A 22744-nucleotide genomic window follows, 5' to 3' on the forward strand; every position below is an offset into this window, starting at 1 on the left:
TGAAGTATTACTCCCACCATTAACGGTTGAGGAAACAGGCCCACAGGAAGTCAAGTGACCTGCCCTGGGCTAAATTGCCGAGCTGGGAGTGGAACCCAGGTGTGCCAAATGCCAGAGCCTTTGCTCCCACTGCTCCATCCCAGCTGCCCCTGAGGAGCATTTGGCCAGCCCTTTCTGGTTCCATAGGTGTTTTAACAGACATCACCTCCTTTGTTTAGTTTCTTTAATTTTAAAAATTAAAGGCCAGTTGTTTCCAACTGTTGGGAGCTTCTCTGAGAAATGAGGTGAGTGAGGGAAGACCTGAGCCTCATCCAGTGCCAAGCCTGGGAACCCAATAGAGGGCCAGTGGGGAAAACAAAAGATGAAGGCAAACAGCAGAGGCAGGAGATTTGATTCATGACAGGAGAGAGCAAGTATGAGCTATATACTACGACAGGGCACCAAAGAGGAACCATAGTTTTGATCGCTTTATGAAAATGAGACATGGTGTAGAAAATCCTGGAACATCAACCAGAAAATCTTTGGCCTACGTCCGAACGTGCTTGGTGCCTCGTGATGATGTGTCTCCACCCTGAGTAGAATGCCTTGGGGGCCTCAGGGAGGCCCAGGGATGCTGGCTGATGAAAGGCATTCCTGAGGAGTGAGGCCAGGAGCCAAAGGCTGTGAGCTGGCAGACTTCAATGGGATCAGCTCGGAGCACTGTTTCCAGAGTTGTGGGAGCCTGAAAGGAAAAAGGACGTCTTCATTCTCTGACCAGAGAGGGGCTTGGTGCCAAGGATCTTGAAGAAATGTTGGATGACCACAGTGTTTGCGGCTCAAAGATATGAGAACTTGAGATGAATCATAAGAAGTAATAATATCTTGGCAGTTTTTGCTAGTGTCTCTGGTGTAAAGTAGGGAGAAATCAAAGTGATCTTCTTTCCAAAGTCCACAATCATTGTCTTTGAAGGGACTCAGTTCTGTCTGGGCGAGATGGATTTGACCATTTCCTATGCCTGGAGAAGGAAATGGCTGTCCACTCCAGTATTCTTGTCTGGAGAATCCCATGGACAGAGGAACCTGGTGGGCTACAGTCCATGGGGTCGCAGAGAGTCAGATACAACTGAAGCAGCTTAGCACAGCACAGCACATTTCCTGTGCTTGTGAATCACTGTTTCACTGGAGCTCAGAATGCTACTCATCAGAAGTGGGATCTCATAACTTAAGCCCCAGAATTATTGGTACAGAAACACACATTACTATATACACACATGAATAGAAACAGAGCCCAGATTTATTGTAAAAGTAGAATTATGGATTTAAAACTGTAACCAGACCATGCTCTGGGGCAATCCCTTTTGCTCCTTCCCTGCCGCATTCCCAACTTCACCCCCCTTGACATTCTCAACCTCTCTTGATACCTTGTCCATTTTCTCTACATCCTCTGCACCTTTCATCTGTGGCTCTACTGTGCTTATTTCATTTCCCTTCACGTGTTTCTTTCTCTATAATATTCAACTTCCTTTCAAAGAGGATCCTGCAACCCCAGCCTTGCTACACACACAAAACCTTCTCTAGATAGTTTATATTCCCCGATTGCTTCTCTGTGGTTGCGTGTCTGTGCTCAGTTGTGTCCCACTCTTTGTGACCCTACGGACTGTTGCCTGACAGGCTCCTCTGTCCATGGGATTCTCCAGGCAAGAACACTGGAGTGGGTTGTCATTTCCTCCTCTAGCGGATCTTCCCGACCCAGGGATTGAACCTGCGTCCCTTGCGTCTCCTGCACTGGCAGGCGGGTTCTTTACCACTGAGCCACCTGGGAAGCCCTCTCTTTGCATAGAAGAACTGGTTTCGTTTTGCAAGAGTTGGAGGGTGTGGTTTTAACTGGCACAAGGCCAAGGGAACATGATTTCTGGGACTTCCTCAGGGGTGACATTTCTTCTTGGAATCCTGGTGGAGAGGTAATGGCATTGCTGATCACTGCTTCTGTAATGTGAGCCAGCCCTTGGAATGGTCAAGACCTCAGCCCTCTCCCACACATGAGAGAGGCTGAGAAACATTTCTGTGGTTGTCTGTGAGCAGCATCATAATGACTGAGGTTTGTAGCTCTTCAAACCTCCTAGAGATGTAAACAGTAACCCACTCCAAGGAAGAGAGCAACAGACTGTGTTGAAACTTGCTCTACGGGAGTTTCCTCTGCCAACACCCCAACATGGTTGCCTGTGCCATTGCCAAAGCCTGCCCACACATTTTCATCACTTGAGAGGAAGCTTCTGCTGGCCGTTAACGCAAAGTAGATACATACCAGAAACAAGACATGTGGACTTTGTGGACAGCTCTAGATTACACGCATGAACAGAGGGGGTATCAATGACATGGACCATGGAAAGGACATTTCTCCCACACCTTGAGCCATGTGGCACTCATAAGGTACAAAGCCCAGTCCTGCTTGGGAACTCATGCGCAGTGGTGACTTCCTCTAGCAGTGTTTTGGCCTTATTGAAATCTGGACTCCCATCCTAGACAAGACTGGCTTTAACCCTTGAAGGGCTACACACACCACCATGTTATAAAAAGGGTATTCAATTCTTTCTGCATTGTTTTATTTTCCCAAAACTGTGTGTGTGTGTGGGGGGGTATCAATATACTGTACTTGGTCTTTCTTGGTTTCAGTGCTAGGGTTTTGCCTCCAGCCCACAGGGCTGAGGCGAAGTGAATACCTTCGTGTGTGCCTGCGAGCTCCTTAGCGAGGTTGGAATCTGCAAGAATCCTTACAGTTTTTACAAACTCTTCATGATTGATCATATTTTTGTCACAGTGAGAGCAGTAGTCTTGTTGGTTTGACATTTTGTATTGGGGGGAGGTTCTCAATTTTTTTTTCATTTGTGTTTTTGAAAGTCAAAGACTTCAACTATTCTGTTGGTTTGAATTTTTCAAAATAGTCAATGTGGGGAAATGACACAAGTGATACATAGTAGTTGTGAAAACTTTGGCTTTATAATTAAGAGTAAAGAGTCCCCATTTACTTCCTAATACCACTGCCCTCCCCAGAGACAGCCATAGCTAACAGTTCGTTGTGAATCTTTCCAGATTAATTTAATTGACAAGTGTATATTCATATATAATTGTTTGGGTCTTTACATAAACTGAGATTATGCTATAGTAATAGAACATGGTGACTTTTTAAAAGATTTTATTTTTAGAGCAGTTTTAGATTCACAACAAAACTGAGATGAAGGTACAGAGATTTCCCATAAACTTTCTTCTCCGACACACAGCCTCCCCCATTATCAACATCCCCCACAGAGTGGTACATTTGTTAGCAAGGATGAGTCTATATTGACACATCATAATTACCCAAGGTCCATAGTTTACCTTAGGGCCCACTCTTGGTGTTGTAATTCTATGGGACATAGAATATTGGACAAATGTATTGGACAAATGAGTTCTATTGGACAGGTGTATAATGATATATATCCATCATTCTGGCAGCAAACAGTGTTTTCACTGCCCTAAGTAGCCTCTGCGTTCTTCCTGTTCATCCTTCTTCCCAATCCCAACCCCTGACAACCAGTGATCTTTTATTGTCTCCATAGTTTTGTCAGTGGCTTGCTTTCTTAAACATTGTTTTTAAATTTCATTTTTGACTGCATGCAGGCTTTCTCTAGTTGCAGTGAGCAGGGGCTACTCTTTGTTGTGGTGTGTGGGCTTCTCATTGCCATGGCTTCTCTTGTTGCAGAGGCTGGGCTCTGGGCTCTCAGGCTCAGCAGTTGTGGCATCTGGGCTTAGTCATCTCATGGCATGTGGGATCCTCTCGGACCAGGGAACAAACCTGCATCCCCTGCATTGGCAGGCAGATTCTTAACCACTGAAGTACCATGGAAGCCCTGTTTTTGTTTTTTATGTTTACAAATATATTCTGGACAACTTCCCTGTCACTAACTATAGGTGCACATCATCGTTTATCAACAGCTCCATAGTATTCTGTGGTATGGATGTCCCATGGTTTATTTAACCATTCTGTTAGTGATGAACATTTATATTGTTTTTGATTTTACAGAACCCAACTCTCCCAGCACTGAACTGTTCTGTTGAAAATGCCCATCCAACTGTTTCTTACTATGCTCGTCCTCAAGTGGCATCCTACAACACCTACTACCATAGCCCTCCTCACCTGCCGCCTTATTCTGCTTATGACTTTCAGGTATGTTTTGAGAGAAAAAAGAACTTTCTGTTACCCTTGCTCTCGCTCACCCTCTCTTATTCCCTCCCTAATTATGAATCTTTCCTAATCTGTATGAGGTAAACCAGGCTCTCTATCTCACAGCCTATGGGTACCTGTGAAGCTTAAGGACTGCATAGGCAGGCAATGATGGGGAAGGACACAAGAGGAGATGCAGAAGAATGGTGGACAAAATGGGGAGAGAAGGAGATAGGATTCAGATGTCCCAAGTGGCGTTGACCTCCCGTGAGGTACTCATGAGTACGTCACCACAGACTCCTGTCCAATGGTGGCTTTTTCCATTTCTCTGCCACAGGAAGAGGCTTGTCTAGTCCTGTTACATAGCACAAGGATATGCTGAGTCACACAAGGGTTTGAATCAAATCTGTAATGAGAAAGCAGTCCCTGCTTTTTTTCTAGACTTCCTAACTGAGCCTATACCGAGAAAATATTTTTTATAACACCCTTCTCCCTTCCTTTTTAATTTTTTTTGCCTTGTTATCATGTGGGTCAGAAATAGTGTTACCAAATTTGCACTTTCCCATTTTCCTTTTGAGCTAAGATGAAGCACAGAAAAACAGAACCCAAAAGGCACTTCATTAAAGGGAATTCATTGTACGTGGGCAGAGCGCTGAAATAGACACTTCAGGAAAACAAACGAAATGGTCTTTTAGGCATTTACAGTGATTATAAACCCAGGACCACAGAAGAGTGGGATTCCACTCGAATCTGGTTAATTCAGGATTTGGGGACCAGGGAAATGCCTTTGAAAGGAGGCAAACCCATAATGAATTTCATTCTATTGACTAAGAGTCCTGAATGTTCCAAGGGGACATAAAAGCATGACTGTTTGGGGGTGCTTCCAATTAACCAGCCAGTTTAGAAAAACAGAGCCCTTGGAAAACCTAGTTTCTGCCTCAGATTAACAAAATAATTGAAACTGAAAACCCTCCCCATTTAGTTGAGTAAAGTGTACTTTGGTTTGATTTAGACACTGTATGGGCAGGTCTAGGACTCTATACCGCAATAGGAATACATCTCTATAGTGTGAACGTGGACTTGTTCACTGTCATAAAATATAGCACCAGCACAAGGAGGCATCCATTAAAGCTTGGGGGAAAGTGTTAGAACTTGTTTTAAAGCCTACTGTATTCACAGGTAGACAACTCAGGGAACTTGTTCCCCAAACAAATAATATAGACTAAAAAACACAAATATGCTCTGAAAGGGCATAGATAATTGCAGTAGTGACAGGGGCAAAAAGGAATCCTTTAAGAGAATTCAGGGACATTGAACCTAGCATGAGAGGGTCACCATTCTTTGAGGCATCCATAACCAAAAGTCATCCTGGGCTAGAGGGGCCACGCATGGCTCCCAAGAGGCTGCTTCCATTTTTTTTTTTATATGGAAGTAAATTATATTGATTAGGTTGGTTTTTGGACTTTTCACTTTATAACAAACCTCTGGAGTAGGAACAGTAACCTCCTTAGTAATGGCTGCTGCAAACTCTTAAGATAGGAAGTCCCTGTTTATGTAATGGAGCTATCTTTCTGCCCATCATTACTCATTCCAAACCATCCCAGGCATGAAAACAAGGTTGCCCAATGCCAATGGTGGCCCAGACTGTCAGTTTCAGTTCAGTCAGTGTTCCCATGTGCCAGACACTGTACTCGGAGCTATGGATGTAGAGTCTGAGTGAGACCTAGGCCCTGCATTAAGAGATCAGTCTAAGGACCTGAGTGGGGATACCCAGGGGCAGCAGTGAGGACAAGGATGTATATCCAGGTCTGTCTGAGGCCAGAGACTGGCTTGGGGGATTCTTGAGGGAAGCTGTAAATCTGAGCACAGTATCGATCTTTTCCCCAGTTAGTTTCAGAATATTTCCATGTTTTACTGCTTTAAATGATGGGCTTTCTAATCATTACTCAGAAAGGTTCTCTTGACTCGCTCTTAACCATGTGATTACATGGCTCCCCATTCCAAGGACTGCTGGGCCACTTCTTATACCTCTCCTGGTTCTTTCCAGAGGTTCAAGCTGTCTTTTATATTTCCTTTTTGGAGACTTTCTAAAGTTGTGGATTTTAAGGGATATGATTTATTTATTTGGCTTCACGGGATCCCCAACGCAGCACACAGGCTCTTGGTTGAGGTGTGTGGGCTTTCTCTAGTTACTGTGTGGGCTTCTCTAGATGTGTCACATGGGCTTAACTGCCCTGTGGCATGTTGGCATGTGGGAATTTAGTTCCCTGACCAGGGATTGAACCTGTGTCCCCTGCACTGGAAGGTGGTTTCTCAACCACTGGACCACCAGGGAGATCCCTAAGGGATATGTTTTTAAGTGGTATTTGTTTCCCTCTAGAACTTAGACAGCATTTCATTTTAGTGTTTGAATGGAGCTTTCTTTTGTTCACCAAGTTCCAGTCCCTTATCGTTTCGTACAAGGAAATACCAGTCTTTACCCAAGAAAGCCAGGAGGATTAGGGCCATCTGCTGTGTTCCCAGATAAATGGAAAGCAGTCAGCAAAATGCATAACAGCTCTGACAATAAAAACAGCAGAAGCACAGACCTAACAACAACATCCAAAAGCCAGAGCTCCATTATTCTCTTAGATTGTATTGGGGGCCCAAATAATAGCAGGAAAATAGACCTTTCTGGGCTTTGTTCTGAATGATTTCCCCAATTTAATCGTTTCCAAATAGAACTATTTATGTCACTTTGAAGACTTCTCTCTCCCTTTTTACCCCTGAGGCTGATGAGATATATAGGGTGTTCTTTTAACCCTGCAAAGTCACACCCTTGTTGGGTAGCTGTCCAGTCAGGAAGCTTGGGAAGCATTTCTTGTGGTCAGATGGGAGCGAGGACGTGGATCTGGTCAGGTGGCCCTGAGGATGTCGTGAGGGCTGAGCTTGGAGAAACAGGATTCTTGCAGACATTGGACCTGAAGCCAAGGCTGTCAGTGCCTCCTTGCTTACCTTCCTGCACTCACTTCTCTTGTACCTTGCACTCACTTCCAGGTAGCCAGGAAGTCCATATCCTGTAGGGTATGAAACATCAGTTTCTACTTCTGCTGGGAAATTCAACCCTGTGTAGCTTTGGGGTCTGCTTCCCTGGGGGCTCAGTGGTAAAGAATCCACCTGCCCAATGCAGGAGATGTGGGTTCAATCCCTGGGTCAGGAAGATCCCCTGGAGAAGGGAATGGCAATCCACTCCCCAGTATTCTTGCCTGGGAAATCCCATGGACAAAGGAGCCTGGAGTGCTACAGTCCCTGGGGTTGAAAAAGACTCCGACTTAGTGGCTAAACAACAACAACAAACTTTGGGGTAAATCCCTTAATGATTCCAGTCTGACCTACTGGGCCAGAACCCCTACTTCACTCTAACCATGTCCCTGTCCTGTCCATTTGGTGAATAGCCAAGTTTAGCTTAAAACAAGAGCCTTTGCAAAATGCCACTGCCTCTGTGGATGGTCTTTATTAAATTACAGAAAGGTACACTAGGTTTTGATGTAGCCACTGAAAAGGATCCATTATAAACTGGGCCTACTGAATGAGAGGGTGGAAGCCGTCTTGGGGGAGGTGGTAGGTGGAGCAGGTGACTGACAACCTTAGAAGGCTGCCACTGCCACTCAGCCTTCTATTTCCCCTCTCCTGCCAAGCTTCTCCTTGCCTCTCCTCTCTCTCGTTTCTGATCCCTCTCTTTGCTCCACTCTTCTCTCTGTCTCTCCTGGGTTTGCTTTCTGGGCTGGAAATAGAAAGTGAAAGTGAAGTCGCTCAGTCGTGTCCGACCCTTTGCAACCCCATGGACTATAGCCCACCAGGCTCCTCTGTCCATGGGATTTCCCAGGCAAGAATACTGGAGTGGGTTGCCATTTCCTTCTCCAGGGGATCTTCCCGACCCAGGGATCGAACTCAGGTCTCCTGCATTGCAGGCGGATCCTTTAATCTCTGAGCCACTAGTGAAGTGGAAACAGAGGGGGAATGCGAAGAACCAAGAGGCCCTGGATTTTACCCTTGGAACACAGCATCTTTTGCTGGTGTAACCTTCATCACCCGGCCAGTTACAGGGCTCTTTAGGGAGTCACTGCCTCCCAGCGCTTTCAAACAGAGAGGCACACGTGACAGAAATGCACATGGGTCTTGCAGAGTGTGGGTCCGCCTGGGGCAGGGAGGGGCAGATTGAGGAGGGAAAGGAGTGTCTGCGAGGGTGCTCCCACCTCCTCTGTCCCTGCGATAAGCCACCCCAGCCTCTCAGAAGCAGCTCAGGAAGCTCGGAACCCAGCAGTAGGCTATTTAGATGCTTTTCATGCTTTTCATGCTTTGTGGTGTGAAAGGATTCAAAGCTCTGTTCTGAGTGGCCCGTCCTGTCCCGTTAGTCAAGTCTTAGGCAGGAACTAAAATGCACGGGGCCTGCTCCCCAGCTGCAACAAAGCCGAAGCTTTCCCAAGGTGCCTGCCTGTTGCTAGGAAACTGTATGCTGGTGCCCACCCCCTCCAACCCCGCCATCCCAAGGCCGGGTGTGTGTGTGTGTGTGTGTGTGTGTGGACTACCGCCTGTTAGCTCCCTCGCTCTGCCATTTATCCCTAAGACTCCAGCATCATCAGAGGGCAGTGAGAAGCATCCCACCCCCATCTCCCTAAATACCTTCTTATATGGGAAACTTCTCTGGTAGCTCAGTTGGTAAAGAATCTGCCTGCAATGCAGGAGACCCCGGTTTGATTCCTGGGTGGGGAAGATCCCCTGGAGAAGGGATAAGCTACCCACTCCAGTATTCTTGGGCTTCCCTTGTGGCTCAGCTGGTAAAGAATCTGCCCACAGTGCGGGAGACCTGGGTTTGATCCCTGGGTTGGGAAGATCCTCTGGAGAAGGGAAAGGCTACACACTCCAGTATTCTGGCCCGGAGAATTCCACTGGACTATAGTCCATGGGGGTTGCAAAGAGTCAGACACGACTGAGCGACTTTCACTTCACGGGAAACTGAGAGGTGAAAACCCAAAGTGGCTGTACCACCCCCTCTTAGGATCAAAGTCTACAACTGCCCCCAGCAGCCTGTTACTGCCTCTTAGGACAGAATGGCCTTTAGCTCCACCTTCGAAACTTGCCTTCCCTTCTGTGTCTGGGGGGCAGAGAACTGGCCTTCTGACTCTATCCTGGAGCGGGATTTAGAAAGGCAGAGTGTCACGTCTCTGGACACAGAGATCTTGTCTCTGGTGGAATATTGCTTTCCTCTCTGGTTTAAGAGGACAGTGAAAGCAACAGAGGAGGAGGGAGAGATAGGAGAGATCATGAGACCAATGTCAAAGGAAGCATATCTCTTCCTGGAGGGAGAAGAAATTTGGAGATTTTTGGAAGCAATCTGGCTTGTCTCAAGTCAACTGCCTCAAGCTCTTTTATCTTTTTTTTTTCTGCTGCACCATGCAGCATGTGAGATCTTAGTTCCTCAACCAGGGATTAAACCTGTGCCCTCTGCATTGGAAGCATTAACCATTGCATTGTAAGCCTTAACCACATAACCAGGGAAGTCCCTCAAGTTTTTTTTTTTTTTTGTCTTTAAAGGCTTTCTATGACCCTGTCATTCCTTCTCTTAGATCGAAAGGGTGGATGGGGTGGGAGAGGATCAGTCCTGACATTATGTGGTAGGAGACAGAGATTTCAATGTCTAAAGCAAGACCTAGAAACCAGGATACCCCTTTCTAAGGAGTGCAGAGGTCAGGACTAGGGATAAGGAGAATCAGCCAACTGGTCTCAGGTTCCAGATACCTCCTGGCAAGGCTGACTCTAGATTGTTCTAGGCCTGGAAATGACATGATCAGCTTAGACTCCAGGGCTTCCCAGGTAGCTCAGTGTAAAGAATCTGCCTGCCAAGCAGGAGACATGAGTTTGACCTCTGATCCAGGAAGATCCCCTGGAGAAGGAAATGGCAACCCACTCTAGTATTCTTGCCTGGGAAATCACATGGACAGAGGAGCCTGGTGGGCTACAGTTCCTAGGGTATCAAGGAGTCAGACATGACTTAGCAACTAAACAATCAACCACTTTGACTCTGGCTAGCAGAACAAAGTATTGACCTTCCCAAACAGCACTTGAACTCTTGAGAAATTTTGGTATAAGTGGGTCTTTTTTTTAAAATATAGCAGTTCCTCCTAGAACTAAGGCACAACAGAAAATTGCCATTCTACATACCCTATTCGTTGACTTACGTTTGCTCTTATTGGAGATCCCTCCAGCTTTCAGGCCTCAGCCATGCTCCACCACTGGAGCAAGGCCATGGTAACCACAAGATGTGACTCTAGCCTTTGAAAATAGATTTTATTTCTAAAAACATGCCAAGTTCATCTTCTGTGCTCTATGAGTGACTGAAGTCTTAGTCACTCATCCAACATTGATTGAGCAACTTCTACTTGCCAATCACTGTTCTGAGCTCTGGGGGAGAGAGCAGTGAACAAAACAGGTCAACTCTCCTTGAGTAGGAAATTCAGGGTCAAGGGTATACACTGGCTGGGAAAGAGAAGTGGCAGATTGACTTCTAACATGCTGATTCACTGGTATTTTATTTTTTTATCCCATATCACTCTCCCTTCCCAAAGTGCCATGCATGCTCCATTGCTCTGTCATATCCAACTCTTATGATCCCATGGACTATAGCCCACCAGGCTCCTCTGTCCATGGGATTTCCCAGGCAAGAATACTGGAGTAGGTTGCCATCTCCTTTTCCAGGAGATCTTCCCAACCCAGGGATCGAACCCATGTCTCTTGTATTGGCAGGCAGGTTCTTTACCACTGAGCCACCTGGGAAGCCCTCCCAAAATAACACAGAAGTAGGAGAAACAGGATAACTGACTGAATGAGAGGTCCAAAAGGCTGGGAAAGAGGATTCCAAGGCATCTCTGCCTGAGCTTTGCAGCCTGAGTGAGAAAGTGGGACCAGTTCCATTTCATGGCCCTCATTAACCCTGCAAGGTTTAGGGGCTCTTGGTTGTTCCAAACTGGAACACACTGGGTCCATATTCATTTTTAAACAATGACTAATGTTGGGGAATTGCAACCTCATGGTGGAAACTGATGTTTTATTTTGATTGCACAGCATTCCAGCGTCTTTCCATCCTCCCCTCCCTCTGGACTTTCTGACGAGCCCCAGTCTGCTTCGCCTTCGCCCAGCTACATGTGGTCCTCGAGTGCTCCACCCCGTTACTCTCCACCCTACTATCCACCTTTTGAGAAGCCACCCCCTTACAGCCCCTAAAGAGGAATGCCTGCTGGCTGTTGAGATTACTGTGGCTTTTGTATTTCTTCTTTAGTGGAAGTGTGTAGGGTACAAAATTTAAAGTGTGACTCATAAAGTTTGACAGTGGCCTGCCAGGCTAGGGAAAGATAGGGAAGAAGTTTATTTGTTATTAGTGCAGAGGAGGGGTGGCCAGGCTGAGCCCAGCAGTTCTGAGCAGGACAGCGCGAGGCTGGGGAGCCATCTCAGCAAGAAGCGTGTCTGGTCTGGGCCTGCATTACCCTATGGCCCCACCTCTGTAGGCCGCAGAAGCGTGGTTGCTATCTGCTTCACTTGGTGTAAAAGGAGTGTTGTCCTCACCCTTGGCAGATTGCCACTCTAGCACCTCAGTTGAAGCGCCTGGCTTAGAGGCCCTCTCTTTCCCTCCCACTAAAGTCAGTCCCTAAGGAAAATCTCCCAGAAGACAGGGCTACACGGTAGTTCCAATGCAGAGAGTTCTGGCTAAGATTTTGTTTGCTTGTGTCTGATGCTGAAAAAAGCTGGCCATATCCCTTACTCCTTTCTTTGTATTGTAAAAATGGCTGTTGTGATCATTCAGCTCAGCTTTTGTGATTGGTACCTCCCAAAGGGAAAAGTGCAATATTCCTTCGAGTAGTGGGGAACAGGATTGATTGTTCAAGAAGCACTGACATACACAGAGCAGCATGTGAGATGTTTAAAGTAGATTCCAGTTATACATCAGGTAACTTAGGAAAACAGCGGTTTACTACATGTTGCATTTGCTGTGGGAGATAGAAATCTTACAGTTAAAACTGAGTTTTAAAAATGCTAGATTAGGTTCTTGGGTCGTGTTATCAACTGTTACTAATCTTTGTGACTATTTAATCTTCAAATATTGTGCTTCAACCCCAGCAAACCGCACGTATCCTGCACCCTACCCCAAAAGAATCATCTGTATTTTAATGCCACTGCTCTAATTGGTCCTTTATTCTGTTGAGACCAATCGTGACAGTGTTCAAGATTATGGAAGTGTTACAATGCCGCTTTAAGTCTGCAAAACCTCAAATGTAGTCAACTTGACAAACTCAAGTGTTATTGTAGATTTAAAATCCATCTGGCACATTGTGGTAGGTATTTGTACAGTTCTTTTAATTATACATAGCTTTAAACCTCAACCTGATGAATTTAACACTTTGGCACCCATGCCTTCACCTCAGAATGAACACTTTCATTGCGATCTTATGTTAATCTGAGAATTGATTTAAAGGAAGATCGATAATCCTACACTTGTAAAAAAATACAGGGCTATTGTATTTTAGACAGAACATATACAGGAAAATTTTCCAGCCAATTTCGCTACCTCCCAACTTGATGGAATAGAGGTAGCAGGCAAATGCTGGTGCTCCCATCTACCTTGTAGACACCCAGCCATCAAGAATTCTCAAGGCACAACAAGTGTGCTCACTGTTCACAGTAAATGTTTGCAAAACATTCAGTTTAACTTTTGACATCACAAATGATGTCTCATCTGAATTTCAAATCTAAACAATTATAATCTTTTTGCGTTATATAACACTATTATTTTCTACTGTTCTGAGCATATTAAAATTCTATTGGATTTCAAAAAGGGACTAATAACCAATTGACTTACTATACAAATATCAACTTGTGATACTCAATGAAATTTCTTGCTGTTTACACTTTACATTTTGCTTTACTGAACGTGTATGAGTATTTAATTTTTTAAAAGGCACCATTACACAGTATATCCTACATTTATCACATTTCTTAAAGTGTTAAGATTCTAGGACTCATTTCTATGTATTTTTCTTACTTTACAAAATAACTTGAAACAGTATAGATTTTGTAACTTAATTTTAGCAGCTTCTTTTTTTATTACATTGAATTATAAGAACTGCATGTTACCTTAGAAGAGTTAATATTTGCTGCTTTACTCTTTTGCAAAAAACATTTGCTGTAATGAAGGAATTTGTATTTCCAAAATGTACCTTGACTGCATTTTGTAATATTTACCGCTTTATTCCTAATTCTGCTTTAAAGTATTGAACTGGGCATGAAAAATTAAAATATTAATCCAGAACCTGTGTAAACTGGATGTTGCTTAAAATCTGTATCACTGCCATGTTGGAAACCCAGACTGCTTTTGTGATGTTTCAAATTAATAAAACTATCCTCCTCCTTATCAGCTTACATGTGTCTTCATGGAATCAACAGAAGTATCACAAATGCTCTAAAGCAACTGACAGCAGTTGACTCACTTCTGACTATTATGGTTCAAGATATAGTGGGCATGCGATTAACCAACATATAAAACCTAACAGAAAATTCTGTCATATTGTCATCAGAAATAGTTTCAGTCTCCTGCTACAAAAATGGAAAAACAACAAAATGTAATAGTCTATATAATTAATGAAAGATCATCTTGTAAAAAAAAAAAGACACTCAAAAATCAGAATTAAAACATTTTATTTTTGCCATAAGAAGCTCTACGAACTAATATCAGGTAACAGTTAATGAAAAGTAGAACTTAAAGTCATGACAGGGAAGACTGTACAAGTATGAACACTACAGCACTGGGTGAAAATGAACAAAAGTTTCATATGATTGACAGAGGTGAGAAAGCCAGTGCTGTTGAATTAGTATTTAATTCTTTAGAGTATGCACACTTTGATGATACAAAAAACTTTTACCATTTTTACCTTTATCTTTTTGGTACAATGGGGAAAATGCAGCATCAATTCCTCATAGTGGTTTTATGCGGGGGATCATTACCAGCAAAATGACAAAATATATTTTATTAATTAATTAATTAATTAATTTTATTTCATTAGTTGGAGGCTAATTACTTCACAACATTTCAGTGGGTTTTGTCATACATTGACATGAATCAGTCATAGAGTTACACGTATTCCCCATCCCAATCCCCCCTCCCACCTCCCTCTCCACCCGACTCCTCTGGGTCCTCCCAGTGCCAATGAGATGGATGAAACTGGAGCCCATTATATAGAGTGAAGTAAGCCAGAAAGATAAAGAACATTACAGCATACTAACACATATATATGGAATTTAGAAAGATGGTAACGATAACCCTATATGCAAAACAGACAAAATATATTTTAAAGTGAATCTCTCAAGATTGCTATGGCATATAAAAATCTTTGCTTAGTTTGAGCACTTTCATTTTCTGTCATCTCTTTGAATAAGTTGCTATTTCAAACAGTTCCTATCCAGAATATTTATAGGTAATTTAGCATAGGAGCAAATCTGAAGCCAACTTGAATGAGAAAAATAGTTCGATTGCCAGAAAACTAAGTATAAAATAGGCAAACACCATGACAGGTTTTGAACAGCATCTTGCTACAGATTTCCAACCCCATAAACACTGGGAGTGAAGGGTTTTAATTCCCAGAGAGTATTACACATGGATTCTGAACTTTGGATATAAAGACTTCTAAAAAAACTGAAGACCCTGACATACGTTCAAGTAAGAGTCTTCTGGCAAAAATACAATTTAAAGTGAAATTTCCAGTTTTCCTCCTCCCAAAAAACTCTAGAAGATACCTTCAGTAGGCAAAGTTGAAATTTCAGACTCAGAACTTAGATAGAGCACAGCAGCAGCAAATAATTATATCAAGATAATTCAGAATGGATAGTTTTCCATTATAGAATTCCTAGTTTGTCATAATGGCCTTGCAGAACCAAGTTTTACTGAAAAAGTGAAAGTGTTTGTCGTTCAGTCGTAACTGACTCTATGCAACCCCATGGACTGTAGCCTGCCAGGCTCCTCTGTTCATGGACTTTCCCAGGCAAGAATACTGAAGTGGGTAGCCATTCCCTTTCCAGAGGATCTTCCTGATTCAGGGATAGAACCCAGGTCTTCCACACTGCAGACGGACTCTTTACCATCTGAGCCATCCAGGAAGTTAGCAGTTAAGTCTGAAAGGACTGGAAGTATCATTCACACTTGTTGAATTAACAGCATAAATGAAACAAACAGATTTCCACTGAAAACATTTCAGAGTGTACCCTATAGTCAAAGAGTAATGTTATCAATACACATACAGAAAGGAAACAGATATTGCAATTCCAGAGATCAGACTCTTAAGCTGTATGGTAATTTAAAAATTTTCCAAGGATTAGTTTACAAAATGGTCTTAAGGTCTCAACTCACAGAACGGAAAACATAAAAGATGCACATCATTCTAACCCTCGGTAAGCAAAGGATTGTATTATTTTTCTTTCTCCTTGTATTACTGCAAACACTGATGCCTGATACCCTCAGTTACCATCTTAAGAAATACTGAAATCATTATCTTTAAGTCTAGCTTACTGTCAGAAGGATGACGTATACATGAGAAATTGATTAAAGCTTTAAGTTCAAAGTCAAGAAATAGATTATTTTCAAAAATACATTGTTAAGGAGAAAGAAAATATCTATCTTGAATTAAGAAATACTTAAGCAAGGTTACAAAGGACTAATAACTATGCACAACAGTCTTTTTCAGTATCTAATCATATCTTTTTTCCTTTGCAAAAATTTACAGAAGTTCAACAAGTCAATCCTGTTATAAACACTAGGCTATATATTTGTTCCAACCTGCTTCCCTTTTAGTACTGGCACTTCAATAAGTTTTGACTTTATTTTCTAAGTTTAAAAACATGTGTCATTTTAAAAGGGAGAAAGGTGGTATTTATTGTTCTCAAGATAAATGGGAATCAACAAGCCTATTTAACTTCCTTGTATAGCTTCTGATTGCTATAATACTGCAGCAATTTGCAGATGGGATGGAACTTATTTAAAGAGTAAAAACCTAAAAGGTCTTGCTGAAAGGAAAATACTAGATATCTGATTCAGCTATGTCAAATAAAAACTTCCTATTAGAGATTCTAAGTAATATGAACATTTAAAAATACATGTCAGTAGCCTCCCACCCAAAATATGTAGGAGTCTCATTTATGAAATTTGTCATTTATAAAGATGCATACATAAAGATTAGTTTGGTGGTGTTCAGATTCAAAATTTGAAAATTTCATAGGAATATTCTTTAACCATAATGAGCAAAAAGGAAATCTCCATTCACTTCCATTCTCTGTCTCTATCATATAAGAGCACAGAATTTAAAGCAAATATGATAAAACTTTTAATCTCTTCCTGTCTGCATTACAGAGATTTCTTTTTTGCCCATAGAAACCACACTGCAAAGGTATATATACAGTAGTCCAGGCACCAAAGTCTTTTTGAGACTATGGTGATAAAAGTGAAGTTTAATTCTAATTAGCCAAAACTCGTTCATTCTTCAAATGAGAAACTTGTCTGCACAGCTATTTTCATAAGGGGTGGGAGGCAGGAGGCTGCTATCCATTTGGGTTAGCAAAATACACAACCAAGCAGAGACTTACTCTGAAAATTTCCAGGACAACTTTAGAAGTTCTCATTTACTCTTTATGCCATATACAAGACACAACACACATTTATAGTCTCAATAATAAGAAAATTGAGAATTCATCAGTAAAGTGCTAACACGGAAGGGGAAAGTTGCAAGATATACTAGGGTATGCTAATAACTCCAGTTATTTTCAAAGAACATTCAAACTGATTCAAATTCTATTCAGGAAACTATCTCTCCAAGCTTTTTTTTCCTTTTTGCCTCTTTTAAATGTGCTGAAAGCTAACTATATAAACAGATACTTGGGGGAGGGGGAAGTTCTCAACCTCTATTCAAACTTTCAGAATAATTTGCTCCTAAAAATTATGAACAAATAATCCAACTAGACTACCTTCAGATGACATGGCAGATCAAATGAACTTGTTTTCACCTTTGTTTTACAGGTCTTCTGAAAGCCCTGCCCCTTAAATCCAAACCAAAACTTTCTGATATTTTAAAGGAGTTCAATAAGATTCTGGTATTATAAATTCAAACTCAGTACTGCCATCTGTTACATTCTGTTTAAAAATGGAATCATTTTCCTGCTGAATAAAAATATCCTCCCAGGTCATGGGCTTGTTCTGAGGAGCAGATGTGGTCCCTACTGGAGGTTCTTTCCCAGCATCAACCTTATACCCAATACCGTCATCCTTCATTACAGGCATGGTGACTGACCTATCAGAGAGGTATGCATACTGTCTGATCTGTAAAGACCTGCATGGATGTAAACGATAAAGCTTCGAGTCTCCAGAAGGATCTTGACTATGAACGGATTTTATGTGTGAAGACATAAACTGATAGTTGATGAAAGACTTGCCACAGGCCAAACACTGATACCTTCGCTCTCCTGTGTGATGAATTTCATGCTTCGTGCGATATTCTGCAAGAGGAAAGACCTTCTCACAGTAACGGCAAGGATACTTCTTCTCCCAAGAATGAATGTTAAAATGTCTCCGCAAGCTTGTCAGGCAGACATATGACCTTTTGCATACAATACAGATATAATAGACCCTTCCATCTACTATTAACTCATAGTGATCATCATGTTTAACTTTCATACGTTTATTTGCCGTCTCACTGCTAGGTGTTTTTGGTATCTCGTTCCCAAGTCTGGCCTCCCCTTCATCAGGGTCATCTTTGACAGGGATAACTATATCATAAGTATCTTCACCAATATTTGCATAAACCTTGCAACCCGTTGACAAGCCTTCAATTTCAGTAGCTGTATCTAAAGTAATAATCTTCTGACCCTCCATTAGATGTTTGGATCCTAAACCTGGATCATTAGTGTTTCTCGTAATTATATCTGAAATTTTTAAAGAATTGGAAACTGGCTCTTGCAGAAGTGTAGGAATCTGCATCTTCTGTATCAACGATCCATCAAAAGTGGTATTTGGGGGGATCTCAGCCTGTGGGACTAAAGATGTACTACTGACAGCAGAATCTGGACTGGAGCTAATAGTGTCATCATCATCATCTATAATTTCCTCCTCCTCCTCTTCATTGGCCTTGTTTCCTGGTAAAACAGCACTGTTTGGTGGCTGTTGATTCTGTACAAGTAAATTGATTGAAGGAGACATATGATTTGGAAGTGAAGAACTGACATTTGGTGGGGTAGTAATTGGTGTCTGATTTAACAAAATGATGTTGGGAGTCAGATGTGTTGGGGCCGAAGACACCAACAATTTTTCACTTCCCTGTGTCTGGCTCAGGGTTGCCTGATTCACAGAAGTAGGAAGTTTCTGAGTAGGTGTGATGTTTGTTAAAGGGGGAGAGCTATTGCTCACACAAGGTGCATCATCTGAAATAGCAACAGAGCCTGGGTTAGGCTGGACCTCTGCCACTGTGTTGGTACTTGGCAAAGTCTCCTTTGCAGGCAGGATCTCAGAGCAGAAAATGACATCATCGTCGTCATCATCTGAATCAGTAACAATGATCTTTTTTGTCTCATAATCTTCAGCAGACAAGGAAAAAGATTCTGTTATAATTGGCATTATAGTGGCCCCATTTTCTTGGGATTCATCTTTTGATTTTTGTATTTCAGGAGATGAAGTTTCTGCATTACCATCCTGAGCTGTACCTGAGATGCTTTTAACCTGTGACAGTGGGACACCAAGCTCTGCTATAAATTTAACTCCTAATAACTGCCCTGATTTAATTAACTCATCAAGTAAATCTGATCTAACACGGACAATTTTAGAACTATAGATATAATTGAGAATTTCTGCAAAGATCTCTGCTCTTATAAAGCTCAGTTCAACAACTTGCCCAGCAACTGAGAAGAGCTGATGGAAATAAGTACTAGAAGCTGAAAGAATGTTTCTATGGGCTCGGAATTTTCGGTCTTCCACAATAACAGTAACATCACAGAAGAGTCCATGGCCACGTTGCTCATTCAAGGAGTTCAGCAGACTACCAGAGTATTGAATGTCTGTAGCAGAAATCAGTTTTCTACTCTCCATGCCTGTAAGAGAAGGGAGAAGGGGAGATGAGTGATTAGGAAAGAAAAACACAAGTACTTCATTATTTAGAATTTTAGCTACAGTATCATTAAATAGTTTATTGGAGTTTTAACAGAAGTTTGGTGTAACTTTTTGGTTTTTATATAAACTGTTCTTACAGGTTTTTGTATATAACTGTTCTTTGGACCACATGTCAAGTCTCATGACTTCCCTCTGAGAAGAGACAAGCAAGTTTTAAACTGATCTACAGATTTGAACACTAATCTCTTCCTTTGAATCTTAGATACATGTATCACCACTAAGCAATTTTTAAAGACTAAAGTTAATTTTCTTGTTCCAATTTTGGATCTTCTCAAGAGTTTAGAGTTAATTTTTAACTGAACACTTTAAGAAACATCTTCATTGTGAACACATAAAAAGTTATTTCACCTGTAAATGAATGATGTGTCAGAAAAGCTTGATGTGTGCCATACTAAGTCCAAAATAGGTAGTCTTCCTAAACGTTAAACTTATCTTTAACAACATATTCAACAGCTACTCCCTGCGGCCACAGACTGAACCAGCATTCATAAACACTGGCGACTATTACCTCTAAAGCTTTTATGTTCTTATTTTAATGGGGGTGCTTCATCTGGATAAACTATGAAACACCTTTCTTACCCTCTCCTCTTTTCTTCTTCCCCTCACCTGTCTACCCACCACAATCTCCAGAGATGGAATGTTAGAGCGCCAAATGAAGTCAACAAATGCTATTGCGAAAAACAAAACAAGGGAAAAGTTTACCATTTCTTAAAGCTCAATTGCGTGAAAACACAAAACATTTCATTTTGTTGGGAAAGAATTATGAGCACTGATATGAGAATTTTCTTCACACAGAATGAATTAGTGAAAATGAAGATAAAAACTTACTGGAACAGACCAGACATCACTCTAGAAAAGGAGGAGAGGGAATGTAAAAAAATAGTACTGCTGTGTACCATCCTCTAAACAATTTTCAGCACAATTTAAATACATAAAATGATACATGTATATATAATTAAAAATTAGTTGATAGGTCCTTTCGGTAAAGAGACACTTCTATTGCTAGTATACATTCTTTCCCTTTAGAGTTACCAAAATAGTACAACTGTCACAGTGTTTAAGTTATACACATATGGAAGGCAGGGCGTCTCAAATATTTTCTAAATTTTTCAAAATTATAGCTTAGAAACAAAAAAAGAAGAAAAGTCTAGGAATCAAGGATTTAAAACATCATGTTATAAGGCATTACTTGTTAACAGTACCAGGGAATTCCAGGTTACCATAAAGGCATTCATCAGAAAGGGTGACCTTTGGACAGCGAGCCAGCTACCAGCGCTTCCGAAATATGGGCATTTCGACACAAGTCACTTTTCAGTGGATAGACAGGTTTTCTGAATACAGTTCCACTATTTTTGTCCTTTGCAAATGGGTTTTCCCAACGGGGCAAGAATTTCAATATATGCGTCCAGGTTACACCAGGACTTGGTTTCATTTTGTCTTTCCCGTCCAGGTGGACCCAGGATCAGCACAAATCGGTCTGAACCCATCCCAACCCCAGATCCGCGACCTGACCGTGGAAAAGCCATTCTGCACGCCCGTGAGGCAAATCCTTGACCGAGGGCAGGTGACGTTGGAAAAGAGAGACGCCACCCGCGAGAGTGAAACAACCTACACGCGGCTTCCACAACGCGGCAGCTGAACCCCATCTCCCTCTGTCCACTCCCTCTTCCCCATTCGCACCCGGCTGGCTGCAACCGAGTTTTTCAACCAGGATTCACGTGGAAAAGCAGTTTCTTGCAAATACAGATGGAAGGCCGGCCAGCACGGTCAGGGCGGGGGTAGTCGGGCGAGGCGGCCGGCCAGAGAAAGTAGAAGGTGGCGAAGCGGAGGGTGGGGTGTTGGGAGGGGATGTGGCCAAGCAGGCGGCATTGTTATGCCCTGGGAAGGGGAGGATGGGCCTGGCCGAAAAGCTCTAAATCAAAGTCGGGGTGAGGAGGGGGAACTGGCGCAAAAAGGCAGGCGAGGGCCGTGGAAAACGCCGAGTGGTTCTCCGCGGTGGGCTCCCCAAGCTCCGGGCCTACCCCGGGCCCTGACGGCCCCTGACGGCGGAGGGGACCGCGCTGCGGCCCTCCCGGTTCGTCCCCTCCTTCGCTCCCGAGCCCACACAAAGAAAAGGGCCGGAGGAGCGGAGCCTCCGACTCCGCCGCTTCCTGGTTCAAGTGAGGAGAAAGCGAAGGCAGGCGCGGCCCAGAGACGGAGGAAGCCGGCGCGCTCCCTCGCCCCCTCCCGGGTCGCAGCCGGTTCCTCACCTGCTTCCCGGCGCCGCCGCTTCTCGTCGTCGGCCCGCGCGGAAGGGTGGGAATCCTCCAACAGTCAGAAGCCGGACTCTGCGGCGATTCGGCTCCTTCTTTAAACGTCGCTCCAGTCTTGGTCAACGTCGACGCGGCTACCGCCTCCCGCCGCCACCGCTGCCACCGCTGCCTCACGCGGCCGACAGAGGGCACCGCGCGGGGGCGAGACGCCGAAGACGAAGGAGCCCTCCTCTTCCGAGCGCCGTTCGGCTCTTTCCGGAGAGGTCCGAGCGCTAGGCCGTCCCACTTCGGCGCCCCGCTCCGCCTTCGACTCCTTCCGCAAGGGGTGGAGGAAGACTGGGAAGCGCCGGGAGCGCTCGGCCCCTTCCGGAGGGCGAAAGGGTGAGAAAACGGAAAGATGGGGCAACGCGGCAATAACGGTTGGGATGCGAGGGATACTAGTCCCTTTTCTCTACGTTCGTGTAAGCTTCCAGGGCGTAAAAACTTCGAGAGACTAATAAGGTTTCATTTCTTTTGAAAGTTCGAGACTGCCCTATTTAATAGCCTGTTAGGCGCTAAACCAATCCTAAAGGAAATCAGTCCTGAATACTCACTGGAAGGTCTGATGCTCAAGCTGAAGCTCCAATACTTTGGCCACCTGGTGCGAAGAACTGACTCATTGGAAAAGACTCTGATGCTGGGAAAGATTGAAGGCGGGAGGAGAACCGGATGAGAGAGGATGAAATGGTTGGACTCGATGGACACTGACTCGATGGACACGAGTTTGAGCAAGCTCCGGGAGTTGGTGATGGACAGGGAAGCCTGGCGTACTGCAGTCCATGGGGTTGCAAAGAGTCGGACACGACTGAGTGACTGAACTGAACTGAAACCACCTTGACAAATAATCAGAATGAATATAATCAATTATTATATTGTAATCATTGTAATGAATGAAAGTATGTAAGTAATGAATCAAGTCATGATTTATAATTCCAGTTGTAGGATAACAAGCACATTCTAACACCTGCTTTGAAGAAATCAGTTTTTGGGTAAGTACTATCTTCTCAACTGAATACTAAATGATACAATATTGTTAATTCCTTC

At 43.2% G+C, this 22744-nt stretch overlaps 2 protein-coding genes across 2 annotated transcripts in view; one reads left to right on the forward strand and one right to left on the reverse strand.

The window, feature by feature from the left end:
* Nucleotides 1-13567, forward strand: part of TMEM255A (transmembrane protein 255A) — a 49029-nt gene extending 35462 nt beyond the window's left edge. The window contains exons 8-9 of the mRNA XM_065915422.1: nt 4040-4183; nt 11282-13567. Of these exons, the coding sequence (XP_065771494.1) occupies nt 4040-4183; nt 11282-11440 (303 nt within the window). The 3' untranslated portion in view covers nt 11441-13567. The remainder of the gene's footprint in view (nt 1-4039; nt 4184-11281) is intronic.
* A 322-nt stretch (nt 13568-13889) lies between these two features.
* Nucleotides 13890-22119, reverse strand: ZBTB33 (zinc finger and BTB domain containing 33). The gene is made up of 2 exons (XM_065915421.1): nt 21659-22119; nt 13890-19330 (listed from the first exon to the last, which is right to left on the reverse strand). Exon 2 carries the CDS (start codon nt 19326-19328, stop codon nt 17331-17333), a length of 1998 nt encoding a protein of 665 aa, XP_065771493.1. The 5' UTR covers nt 19329-19330; nt 21659-22119; the 3' UTR covers nt 13890-17330.
* Nucleotides 22120-22744: the final 625 nt, after the last annotated feature.

Source organism: Muntiacus reevesi, chromosome X, assembly GCF_963930625.1.
Source record: "Muntiacus reevesi chromosome X, mMunRee1.1, whole genome shotgun sequence".
Taxonomy (NCBI): Eukaryota; Metazoa; Chordata; class Mammalia; order Artiodactyla; family Cervidae; genus Muntiacus; species Muntiacus reevesi.

Coding starts and splice junctions, on each gene's coding strand:
- ZBTB33 (XM_065915421.1), bottom strand. CDS start 19,328: ATGGAGAGTAGAAAACTGATTTCTGCTACAGACATTCAATACTCTGGT.